Source organism: Zeus faber (assembly GCF_960531495.2).
Source record: "Zeus faber genome assembly, chromosome: 4".
Lineage (NCBI taxonomy): Eukaryota > Metazoa > Chordata > Actinopteri > Zeiformes > Zeidae > Zeus > Zeus faber.
In genome coordinates, this window is record NC_137191.1 from 14,565,650 (window position 1) to 14,579,181 (window position 13,532).

Sequence of the window (13,532 nt, forward strand, 5' to 3'; positions counted from 1 at the left end):
TCATGTGATTATTACGGAAAAGGATGATTGACATATACAAAAGTATTGCGTTTAATAACACAATTCCGAGTTTAAAGTCAGTTCAGACTTTATTCCCAGAATTGATATTGTATGTGACTGATATTCACACGCCGATCCACTTGTGTGAATGATCCAATTAATGAAACAAATTCATTTCTGAACTACACGCACCTGGAGACGACCATATAATTTAATACCATCAAATCCGATTCAATACCAAACATTTGCAACAAAAAGGGAAACAAGTTAAACACAAATACAGCGATCAGTCAATCTCTGGGATTATTATGGACTGCACTGTCCTGTTCTTGTGTTGGGATATGACATCGGCTTGTCGTTTTTAATTCCGTGTGAATTTATCATCCCAATTTCCGTGTAATTGCACTTTGCCAAGACTTTCTCCCAATGCAACCAATGCAAAATACACAGCGCCTGCCTCTTGAATAATAAACTCGGTGCACAGTGAGATAGCCACGCTGTTGGAAGTTAACATAGAGGGCAGAGCCGCAGTGTTGAACAAGGACCATTTATTCAAACACTGAATGGGACTGAAAACAAGCAGCGGAGTGAGGGAGAGAGTAAGCGGGTGGATCATATGCATTCTCAAAACGATAGGGATGTTTTATAAAGACACATAAATGACGTGTAAAGGCGGTTAGGCATGAATTAAGTGACATTTCAGTTCCACTCTCAAACGAATGACATATTTAAAAAAAATCAAAGTATGTTCACCACAACCCACAATTGTTAAAAATGTACTTTGACTTTGGATCCTCCGATGCCTTCTCCCTCTCTCCAGAGAGCGATGGGCGGTCGAGACAAGCTTGCTCCGGTGCTGTGTCCACTATTCTACTGGGAACGACACAAACCTGGCCAGACTGCATACAAATAGCACAAGTAGAAAGGTTTCCTCTGTACAAAATCCATCTTAAACATCTTAAAAATATACACAGACATACACACAGTGGCATATTTTAGTGAGCGATGATCATCAGATACAGAGAGAGAGAGAGAGAGAGAGATGAAAGAGCTTCTAAAATAGACACACACACACATGCGCGCGCACACACGCACGCACGCACGCACACACACACACACACACACACACACATGCACAAACTTGTAAAAACAAACAAAATGAAAGATTAGCAGAATATTCTGTTTGAAATTCAAATGCATGGGCACTGTCTCAGTGCAAGCATTATGGCTTCGGGGGGGGGGGAGGTGAGTGGGGAGTGTCCACAAAACACGGTAAAAAAAACAACAACAAAAAAAACAACACGGTGGTACATTTTGTTTCATCTTCCGACCCCCAATTCCACTACATCCGAGCTGAAGAAGCGCCGAAGAACCCTCACGCCGCCCCCCCCCCCGCGCTTCATCCCGCTTCAAGTTTCAAAATGGCAGCGTGTTTGTTTGTTTCCGCCGCTCCCCCTCTGTGCGTCTGGGAGGCCGCCGTCTGAAGCGTTTGTGTGCCGTACGTGAACGAGGTCGTCAACAAAACCTCTGTGCCATTTCTTCATGGGAGTCCCCCCCCCCCCCCCCCCCCTCCCTCCCTCCCTCCGGAAGTTCCCCTCTCTCTCTCTCAGAGGGAGGTTTAGAGTCAGTTTAGGAGAGTGTGTTTATGAGGGTGCCTGTGAAGAGACGGAGAACAGTAAAGATTATTGTGCGGCGCTGCCACGTCCCGTCGCTCGGGACCCCGAGCCGCCGCCGCGCTCCCTCATCTGTGATCTGACTCGGTGACACGTGAGGCGTCTCACGGCGCACAAGCATGCTCTTTACAGACCCCCTGCAGGAGGGGATGAATCACATCGCGTGTGTGTGTGTGTGTGTGTGTGCGTGTGTGTGTGCGCGCAGGTGTCTGCTGAGAGGAAACAAAGTGTGTGTGTGTGTGTGTGTGGTGTGTGTGTGTGTGTGTGTGTGTGTGTGAGTCAGCACAGTGACAGAGGAGTGGAGAACACAGTGAGGATCTCTGTGAGCGATGGGGAGTCGGGGGAGTGAGGAGGGGTGTCGCTCTAGTTCTTTGGGGGTGCGTCGTCGTTTTTGGCAGTCTCTTCCACTTCACCTCTCACCTCGCCCCCAACCCTCCGTCCAAACACGCCGGGCCCCTTCCTTTGTGTTTGAAAATGTGTGTGCAATAGTTTGTACGCCTTCGCCCCCGCCGCCCCCCTCCCCACCCTCGCCCCCACGTGTCACACGAAGGAGGAGAAGCCTGTGACAGGGGTGCGCGACCCGGGGGGGTTGGTGTTGGGGTTGACGTGTGTGTGCGCCGGCTGGCCGGTGGGCGTGTACGCCCCGCCCGCGCTGTGCTGGGTGACCACGGTCTGGTAGTAGGGTTCGGTGTCGGCGCTGGCGCACTCCTCGTAGCCGAACGGAGCGCTGACGGCCTTCAGGCCTTTGGGCTGACGCTTCCACGAGTTGTAGTACGTGGGATCACTCATGTAGTGGTTGACGAACGAGTGCTTGGGCTGCTCGTCTTCGTAGTCGCTGTCCGTCAGCTGGAGACACACACACGCACGCACACGCACACACACACACACAGGATTAGCATTTAATGAGAGGAGAGATAGAATACGATTATTTGAGGGACACACACATAGAGAGAGGGAGTGTGTACCTCTGACTCAGAGATCTCTGTGTGTTTCTCGGTGAGGGTGGTGCTCTCTGTAAGCACGGCTCCATTATAGTTGTTACAGATGTCCTCATCAGAGTAGCGGAGACCCCCTGGGCTAGGCCTGGGGGGGGATCTGGACACACGCACGCACGCGCACACACACACACGCGCGCGCACACACACACACACACACACACACACACACACACACACACACACACACACACACACACACACACACACACACACACACACACACACACACACACACACACACACACACACACACACACACACACGTATAAACTTTCCTATGATCCAGTTTCTCTGTCTTATCCACACTATCCGTGTGCCTACGTACCTGGTTCCGTTCTTTTTGAGGAAGGAGTTCTTGTTGTTTATCGTTCTACTGTTGAGCTCCAGAGCGGTGAAGCCTCCGTTATCCAGCGTCACAGACTCCTCCACCGCGGACAGATGTTTACCTGCGGGGAAGAACGACACCAGAAAATTAGACAAGATCGTAATCACTTTAAACGGCATCAGCGTGGGGAGAATAACATCAAATGGGGTACAAATATCACAAAAAGGTATTTTTGTTTACAATGTTGGACACAGTGTTTTCTAGCGGACGCCTGAGACTATTAAACCCGGGGTTGTGGTGCAGCTTCAGCTAGAATCTAAGAAAAACATGGATTATATTGTAAATGGTCAAAAGCAATATATTGATGCTTCTCAAGATAGCATCAAGCATCAAGATATTGCTTTCTAAATCTGATAAAAACCCACTCTTTCTTTTATCATCAATAATGACTGAACTTGGCTCTTTTAATCTCATTACTTCTCCACCCCCCAGACTCCACCTCACTTGTATTCCCTCCTCGTTTTGCCTTTCCTCACTATCTCTCTCTTCTCTCCTCCTCCAAACTGCTGTTTAATTGCTCCGCTCTCCAGCATTTGTGCCATGGTTTCCTTGGCAACTGAAATTAAAAACTACATCCTGGCCTGTACTTGGCAGGGCTGGATTAGTGCTCTAAGACATCAGTGCACATGCATGGGCACATGCGTGCGTGCACACACACACACACACACACACACACACACACACACACACACACACACACACACACACACACACACACACACACACACACACACACACACACACACACACAGAGTGACTCAGAAGAACTTCCCTTTGTGGCCACGCCTGAAAGAATTGGAGGAAGGCTTAGAGAAGAGGTCAAATCTGTATCAGAATGTGAGTCGGGGCGCCGCTACCTCCACCCTCTCAGAGTCAAATCTGAGTGTCTTAAAGAAAGACACTAATGACTGAAAAAACGAGATAATACGGTGGCGGCCATCGCTGGCGAGGTGAAAATTAATAAAAAAATCAATTTGTAAATCAAGTGAGGCTTATTTAACGACTCGCTAAAAACAATGCATCACAGTTCAGGTCTTTCAGAGGTGATTTAGTTGCAGAGCTCTGAGAGGCTGTTGTGGCAAAGTGGCTGAGAACTACCCCCTGGAACCTCTTGAAGGGTTAGCCGAACCTCTTAATGGGTTCCGGGGGCTTCTGGGGGCCCCTGGAACTCACGTTGAGACCCGCTGACTTACAGGAGATGCAAATGAGCACAAGGTGGCAGTCGTGACAGAGTAGAGTAAGTACACAATGACAGCCCCTCAGCGCCACTGACCTGTGCTGCAGGCTTTGTACTTGGTGCTGTGTCCGTGCAGCAGCAGGGTGAAGACCAGCACCAGTATGAGGATGAGGCCGATCAGAGCCATGACCAGCAGGAACCACCACTCCTCGTAGAAGGGGCGCTCCGACAGGGCTGCAGGCCATCGGACCGGAACAAAAGGCACGTTAGGGCTCGTTAATGTCAGGTCGCGTTTCCGACGGACGATTCGACCGTTTGTTTGTTCTTATGTCCGCGCTACAAATATAGAGATCGTCCCAAAAAAGGGAGAAACAATGTCAGCGTCAGAGTTTTGGAGTAGAAATTGCACTCTCTCGTGACTGTTAATTCATATCTGACAAGAGAGAGAAGGCAGAGAGCTCAATAAGCTACAGTATGCTCCTACACATGGGCTGCAAATAATGCGGTGGGTTGGAATGATGATACACAGATGCGTTTTTGGCTGTAAAGTAGTCTTTAAAAGTAATGATTTGACTCTATGTTTTTCCTTCAAGGAGATTGGGCGGAACACTTCCCTGGGTCATTTATTTTTGCTTTACAGAGACAGATGACGAGAAAGCTGACAGGACTCCAAAGTCACAATCCCAATCACAATAAAGTTGAGCTATGTAGAAAGATCCATTAATTGTTTTTAATTCATTTCAGTTGATAGAGAAACTATACGTTTGGGAACCTTATCACCGACCGTTATTGTGGTGGGATATTTATCAACAGTGTATATAATTACACAAAGGTTATTTTTCTTTATCAAATTCAACAGCTGTAGTCAAGTCAAGTCAAGTGTATTCACATTTCACAGTGAAATCCACGGAGTGCCCTGGTCTGTAGTAGCTTAGCTCTACCTCTAGATGGCAGCAGACAATAAAACACATCTGCGCAACAGCCAACCCTAACCTAAATGGTATGAAAGCAATAAAGGTAACACCTTGTGTGTCTGTCAAGGTGCCAGACAACTGGAAGACACAGTGGGTTTCTCTGACTCGATGTGTGCCTGCAGGTATGTATGTGCGTATGTGCCTGTGTGTGTGCATGTGTGTGTGTGTACAAGTGTGCTTACCGGCTAGGGCAGAGGAGGGCGAGCTCGGCTCCCCGTAGCCAAAGCGATTAATGGCTATGACTCTGAACTCGTAGCTGATCTCTGACCTCAACCGTTCCATCGGCACAGAAACAGACCTGCTGCTGGGGGGGAGCATTCTGATGAAGGAATCCCACACTCCCTCATCTATAGTGGGCGAGAGAGAGCGACAGAGAGAGAGAGAGAGAGAGAAAAGGGACGAATGTGAGAAACAGAAACAAATGTAGGGCCAAGGGGGGATCACACATGAAAAAGATATGGTGAAAAGACTGGCAAGGTGTGTGAATAAAATATACAGTTTACACGGACTACCTGAGGGACGGGCCTCGATGACATAGCCGATCACCGGCCCTTCCCCTGTGTCTCCCTCTGACCAATGAAGCGTGAGAGAGGAGGAGGACTTGGTGACAGACATCGCCATCGGTGAACCGGGAGTGCCTGCGGGAGGGGTTGGGAGTGACAGAGATCAACACCATTAGAGATCCAATCCACCAACCTACCTACTCATCCCTGAGGACACACACACACACACACACACACACACACACACACACACACACACACACACACACACGCGCACAGCTGTGTTACCTTGCAGGGGCTGTGCAGTGATGTTGGCCTGCAGCGGTGGTCCGTAGCTGACCGTACGAGCCTGGAGGCTGAACGTGTAGGTCACTCCTTTGGTCAGATCTCGAACCTTCAGCCAGCGCTGCCAGCTTCCCTTCACATCCACCGTCACCACTTTACTCACGCCTGCGCTCACATGGACAGGACAACAGTCCCCTTCAACATTTCAGAATGTGCAAAGGAACAAAAAAAACAAAACAAAACAAAAAAATATATACATATATATATATATATATATATATATATATATATATATAATGTTTGTGTGTGTGTGTGTGTGTGTGTGTGTGTGTGTCTGTGGGTGTGTGTGTGTGTGTGTAATGCTGACCCTGCACGGGAGCCGTGGGCTGGTAGACCAGCTTGTAGCCCTCCAGCTGTCCGTTGGGGGCCAGAGGAGCCCCCCAGGACACATTGACACTGGCCCCCGTCACCTCGGAGAAGGAGAGGAAGCTCGGCTGGCTGGGAGCTGGAGAAGCAGGGAGGGGGATGAAGGAACGACAGACGTGTGGCTATTCCATGATGACTGATTCTTTTTAGGTAACAGTGAGTCAGCCTTTCTAGCCAGAGCCCTCCTCCCACTCCCACTCCCACTCCCACTCCCACTCCCACCGCCTACCAGACTGCAGGGTGCGGGCACCGCGGGGCTCGCTGGGCGGGCCGTCCCCGGCCGTGTTGAAGGCTGTTAGGGTGATCATGTAGGGCGTGTAGCTGGTGAGGTTAACCAGGTGCACGCGAGTGTTGGGAACAAACACCACATTCACCTTCTCACTCTGGTTTTGTCTGTCTCTCTCCCAGTAGTGGATCTGCAACATGGGCCAAAAGATGGATCAGATCAAATCATCATTCACTCATAATAGTTACATGCTGGTACATCACTTCCTTACCAATAACCTGGATCAATTAAAGAAATGTCAAATGGTGTCAAATGGTGTTTTAACAGTGCATAGTGATTTTTGTTTAACAGCATATGGAGGGCCAAAGATGTTAATATTAAGACAGAAAATCTCTCATATCTGAGAATAAATAAACCTTGGGATTTGACTGACATTGAAGGATATTTGAATTTTGTTTTGAATTAAATTTAATTGTAGACTACTATTTACGGTATTTATTGTTGTGTCGGAGTGAAAATGTGTGGTGGATGTGGATGGCCTTATCAAAATCAGGATTAGCAATATGCTAATACTGGCCCAAGGTTTGACCCAAAATCACCATCATATTTTAAGCAGATTGATTTTGAAAATACATTTTTGGAACTGGGCTTTAATGCAAAAATGAAGTGTGGCTTGAGTCTGTTAGTATCACAGTCGTATGTGTGTCAGAGAAAAGCGATAGCCTCTACAATGAGCTGAATAAACGTACACATTGTGTCTCCTTAAAGGGAGAATAAAATTGAATGCCACTGACATAATGAAGTATAAAAAAAATTGTACACTTTCACACACTCAGTCTGGGCGATACTGACAATGACTGGCACATATTGCTTTGAAATGGTGTCATAATTGAAATCTGAAAATATTTGAAGAAGATATGGTTATTTGAAAATCGGTACACCTAAACTGATCTAGCAGAAAAAAATTCCCCTTCAAGATTCCAAGCTTTTTCACACTTCTCAGAGGCAGGTAATGGGCGGGAATAATAGCTGTATTACTCCACCCCCAACCACTCCCCCACTAGACGACCTGTCAGTGAGTCAACAAACCCACAGGAAAGAAACTTGCAAGACTGACATGTTTAAATTGCTAAATATACATTAAAATAAACTTTAATCGCAAATGTAAGCACTATAAAATGTGGAAATGTATATCTTATAGTACAGGCTTTTAAGCCTCTAACCCTTGAAGCCTAATGTATAAGCCAAAATGTATATTAAGTTTTTTAAGCCAATATAAGGCAAAGATCTTGCATAATCCTGAATACCAGCACAATGAGGAGGATGACGGTGACAGAGAGATCACTATGAGAGCTGATACACTTGTTGCCTGTGATTACTTTATTCTAAAAGTTTGAAGTCTGTCCACTACCTGTCCTCTAATAAATGCAAGACCAGAGAGTCCTGCCTCACGGTGTCTCTGGAAGGAAATAACTCTGTGTGGAAATTCAACAAGGTTCCACTCAAACAAACTAAACACTGCATGCGAAAGCCCTCAGGGACATTTAATCAACTTTTGGGACTAAAATAAAACGGACACGATTCAGACCCGTTGCTCTGGAGCTGCAAGTGAATTCCATGTGTGATGACACAAACTCAGAACATTCACTGACTTGGGGGTGAGTAAGTAAATTCTGTTAATCATTGCTTATTACCAATGCAACACAAGTTGGATTTAGCGCCCTGATGCCGTCGGCACAGGTTGCTGATGTAGGCTACTTTAAAATTTGCCAGAACATCTCATAAAGACACTATTTATGCAATAATATGCAATAATAATTGATTGTATAAAATCAAACGCCTGTGATGTTCTGTGAAACTTTTGTTTTCTACACTTTCTTTGTGGCTTGAGTAATTTCTGAAATCATTCATAGATGTTGGTAAAGTTTCCAAAACAAACATGTCTTTGTTGTCTGCCGTGCTGGTTTAATTATGGGAGGAGTTTCACCTGAAAATCTGGAACAATCGCCAGTGAAACCAAAGATGCTAATTGATCACCACACCCAACAAGCTTACTTCAAGTTCAAGTTCAAGAGATTATTTGTCACATACTTTTGCTGACAAACTACAGTTATTTAGTGATCCCCAAAATGCTGTTTGTTATATTGAGTGGGTTCTTCTTAAACTTTTAAAATATCAAAAAAAGTATTTTTAATTAAAACACATTTAAAAAACTTCAATTATCAACACAAAACTTTTGCCTTGATTTGCAGGACTTCACGTTGGCGTCTTGGTACACCTTATGCCAGATGCTGTCATATTTGAGCTGCCACACCTGCCTTGGGTCTAGTTAATTTGGCCCAGGAGCAGGGGTGGCTGTGCACCAGTTGTTCATCAGAGCAATCTATTAACGCACGTTAAATCACCCGTCCACAAACATACAAGGGATAGCCTTTGTCATGACAAGTTTTCATCTGCTCCTGGCTTGTTACATTGTGCCACTCTCTCTAATACACTTGTGCGTTTTTAACATCATTGCCTGTTTCTCTGTGTTGGTGAGCCCCTAGAAAAGCCACTTAGGTGGTGTGTGGCAGGCGGAACTGCTATACACTGGTGCCCAATGTTGGGGTCCCGGCACAGGGAAGGGACAGAGAAGCAGAAGCACACGGCGGATGTCCAGTTATCCAGGGGGAGAAGCAGCCGCGGCAGCCACCATGGGTAACCATGGGCAGCTAGCGACTCTTCCAAGCAGCCCCCCACGCTCCGGCGAGTCTGTCTTGTCGCCCTGGAAGAGGGTCACCTCATGGACCATGCTGTTCTGGGGTTCCAGGTCTCCTGAAAAGGGGACTGGGTTTGTTTTTTGACACTTTTGTTTGTTACTTGTGGTTGTTAAAGGTATGGTAAACATATTTCAGAGTCCTGTCATTTTATTGTTTGATATTTTTGCTAGGTATGTGTGGTGGACCAAGGGGCGTGGTCAAGCACCGACTGCAGAAGACAGCAAGGTTCCCTTTCCGGTGGCCTTTCTAGATGCCTCGAATCGGCCCAATCAGCGCCCAAGTGGCACTGATTGGTTCCCACTCGAGGCAGGGAGACTTCGGCGCATGGGCTCTTGCCAAGCACACCATGGCAAGAAAGACTCTAAAACCCTACCTGTGGGCAGAGACTCCCACAAGTGGGGTTTTGCCATGGTGCGCCAACATGGCGAGAGTTTTTATTGGAACTTTGAACAATAAGGCACGCTGGCCACAAGTATCAATAATAAATAACAATGATGATGATTAAAAATCTCAGGCACAGGAGGAATGGCGTTCCGTCTCCTGGTCGGCTGACAATCCCGTGCACGGATCCCCTCTGCAAGACAGACAAACATTAAGAAATCTCCCTGCTTCGAGTCGGATCAATCAGCACTGCACGGGCGCTGATAAGGCCTATTCGAGGCAGCTTGGCGGCCGCGGGAAAGAGAACCGTGCTGTCATCTGCAGCCGGTGCTTGACCACGCCCCTTGGTCCCTGGGGCGACCCTGCCTTGGCGCCCCAGGGACCAAAGCCTTCTAGTTAATTGGGCCCAGGAGCAGGGGTGGCTGTGCGCCTGTTGTTCATCAGAGCAATCGATGAGGTTAGATCACCCATCGCCACACACACATGGGAGAGCCTTTGTCATGATGACTTTTCATCCGCTCCCGGCTTGTTACATCTTGCCACTCTCTCCAATAAACTGATGTGTTTTTACCATAACTGTCTGTGCCTGTGCTGTGTCGGCGAGCCCCTAGAAAAGCCACTCAGGTGGCGTATGGCAGGCGGTACAGCCACACAGACTTTTATGCAAAGCTAATTCTAACATTTTACCCCAATTTGCCTCCGTCAACATTCCCTCTAAGCCGTGCAGCCTAGAAGACAAGTTAAAGGGGACCTATCAAGCTCCTTTTCAACAAGTTAATATATGGTATCTGAGGTCCCCAAAATATGTTTTTGAGCAGTGCGGAGCTTGGAGCACCGCCGGATACGGCGGGACTGGGGGCTTTTTTGTTTAATTTAATTACGGAAACATCGGAAAATTAAATAAATAAAATCAAATAAACACATCTATGGTTTTGTTTGGAGAAACGTCGAGCAATCGAGCCTACAGTACAGTCAACCTACCGTAGACACACCCACACACACACACACACACACACAGAAAAAAACACACCGCAGAATACAATTTTGAATACTTACATTTCCATCATCTGCAGTTTTGTCACGGAAAGTTGGTTTTTTTCTTTTAAAAGATTTGTGCTGGTCTCTGCAGCCAACAGAGCACTTCGGAGGGCGGTTCTAATTCTAATGTGTCTCAATGCTACATGGGCTGAACGTCTCGGTTTAGGACATGTCATCTGAATTAGATCGCTCACAATAAACTGACTGGGTTGTTTTATTTACAGTTTGTGTGTTAGTAGACCCAACAGAGACCAAAATGTATGTGCACAAGCACGGAAAAAGTGAGTTTTGCATAATAGCTCCTCTTTAAAAGGCTTGTACATTTATACTGTGGCAACATTCTGTCAGCACATCACATCACTGAATCACATTTTACTTACAGGCTACACACGTACCAGTGTTTTTCTTGTCAAGTGAGGTCTTCCTTTTAAATTTCAGACTTTCAGACTGGTATTTAGACTATTTATTTCAAAGGACAGCCTAATACCAGCACTTCCATGATCATAACAATCATAATACTCTGTGCTTGTGTTGACTGTACTGTATCATGGAGATGGAGTACCTAAAATACATTAGAATCCCAGATAGCACGGATGTAGATATATGTTTAAACTACAATATATAGTATGTTACAGAAATAAAGGGCTTGGCCTCAGTTATTTTAAGATAACAAATACCTTTAAGATATTTGTTGGGCTTTTTTGAGGAAAGAAATAATCTTAAACTACGAGTGTGTGATAAAAACCTTACACATTTTTTTAATAAAGTGTCCTCTGTCCCATTCTCTGATAATGCCAGAATTAGAAACATGTTCTGACATTACTTTTTGAGAAATTGTTTGCTGAAAGGATTACTGTCAACACTGCATTTAAATGAATGCAATCATTTAGATAATGGATTGTTCAGTTTGTCTTCGACCTATCACATCCATTTAAAACCTATGGTCACCCCGTAGAAACCCATTTGTGTAAATTCCGTGCTAGATCAAATGTTTAGCTTTGAATTTAAGCAGGCTCTTATAAACTAGATTACCGAACTTGTTACAAAAGAACCAACTTAAGTGAAAAAAACAAATAAAATAACTGAAATTGAAATGTATAGAGCAGCCAAATAGCGTGAAGCAAAGCATCTCAGGTAGTGTTACAAGCTCATCTGCTAATCCTTCCTAATGCAGTTGCACACTACGCAGGTTGTACGCCGGCGAGGGATGATACATTATGGCTCAACCAATGGAGGATTTGGATGAAACATCAATAATCTTTTATGACTCAAGTTACTTTTATCCACATTTGCACTCACTTGCATTCAGTGTGAATTTCACACATAATTGACTCCTGAAATTTGTACTTTAAATGTGGACAAAATAGATGAATCTTCTTGAAGTATATTAAGAATTATCCTGCAAAAAATCCCTTACATACAAATCTTGGTTTAGTTTCACATAATAATGTGCTGCTTTGAGAGATGTGGCATCACATCTGAAAGAAGATTACGGCTATAAAGCAACAGATGTCAGGAAGCAGCAAAAAATCCTGTAAAGCAAGACATTCCAGAGTCCCAACACTTGCATCGACGATCGATGACAACATGTCTGCAGAAAAAGCCCCTTTACTAAGGCATGACACAAATATCCAAGATAGGATTAGGCTCTAAGTGTACATCAAATATTCTTCCATATGGCGAGGTAGCCCAATTATTGCATGGCAAATAATTAACCATACAGTGACATTAACTAGTGCGTATGTTACATATTTTAGACAAATTCTATTAACATACTGTATGTAATTTACAACACATCCCTTTCAGATCCCCTAGAGTTCTACAGTCTTACTTCCTACACAGTAGATGGCCGCTATTGTGTGTTTGTTTTTGTTTTAATTAACAAACTATACTGTACAGTATTTTATGAGAGTGCTACAAAACAATGTGGCTTTCCAAGGGGAGAAAATGCCATACTATCAGGAAAACACCTAGTGCACAAACAACTTTTCCACTAAAACACAATCTGATCTTATCTCATTAATGGCCATCTATGTAGCAGTGACATTTCTGGAATTTGGTCCTTAATTCCTTGTGGGATCGTTCAGCACAACGCTGAGTGCTCAAGCAGAAAAGCTTGGTTGGACTTCATGATCTCAGAAATCTCTCAACATATGGTCACACAGAGACCACCAGGTGACAGAACTAGATAAGCTTAACGTAAAAAGAATCTGCGAGGGGATCTGGCATAGAGTTAGACTACGGAGTGAGAGAGAGGTCACAGCAATAACTGCAGCTACACTTGAATTAAATGTCAAGTCACTTCCAGTTTATTTATATAGGCGGTTCAGTCCGAAGAGCCTTCAAAAGCTCCACATTTCACAGAGAAATCAATGGCATCCCCGACCCATGGCATTGTGAGCATTATATCACAAGTCTTGGTTTATATAGGATATAATATGTTTTCAGCAACAAAATGATTGATATGAAGGTGAGAAGACTCTGGAGCAATAAAAGGACTCAAATCTATCCACCACTTCTGCACCTCATCATGTATTACAATCATACAATTGGTCATGCCGAGGCTGTTATTTGTAAGAGATAATAAATACGGGTCTAAGGACACAATCAAACACAAATGTATTTTACTTTGGCCATTTACGCAACGCTTGTCATGGTCTACGAAATTTAAATTGTCCAGAACACTGAATCCACTTCAAACTCGTTC

General features: G+C 45.1%; 1 protein-coding gene across 1 annotated transcript in view; it reads right to left on the bottom strand.

Annotated features, from left to right (window-relative positions):
* Window positions 1-2,213: 2,213 nt before the first annotated feature.
* Window positions 2,214-13,532, bottom strand: part of LOC307228782 (protein sidekick-1-like) — a gene marked incomplete at its 3' end in the record, with an annotated part of 283,713 nt that continues 272,394 nt past the window's right edge. Inside the window, exons 38-46 of the mRNA XM_079998576.1 lie at window positions 6,651-6,837; window positions 6,363-6,500; window positions 5,999-6,160; window positions 5,720-5,845; window positions 5,390-5,554; window positions 4,330-4,467; window positions 2,997-3,117; window positions 2,639-2,768; window positions 2,214-2,519 (exon numbers count right to left, since the gene is read on the bottom strand). Coding sequence (XP_079854702.1) covers window positions 2,214-2,519; window positions 2,639-2,768; window positions 2,997-3,117; window positions 4,330-4,467; window positions 5,390-5,554; window positions 5,720-5,845; window positions 5,999-6,160; window positions 6,363-6,500; window positions 6,651-6,837 — 1,473 coding nt within the window. The remainder of the gene's footprint in view (window positions 2,520-2,638; window positions 2,769-2,996; window positions 3,118-4,329; window positions 4,468-5,389; window positions 5,555-5,719; window positions 5,846-5,998; window positions 6,161-6,362; window positions 6,501-6,650; window positions 6,838-13,532) is intronic.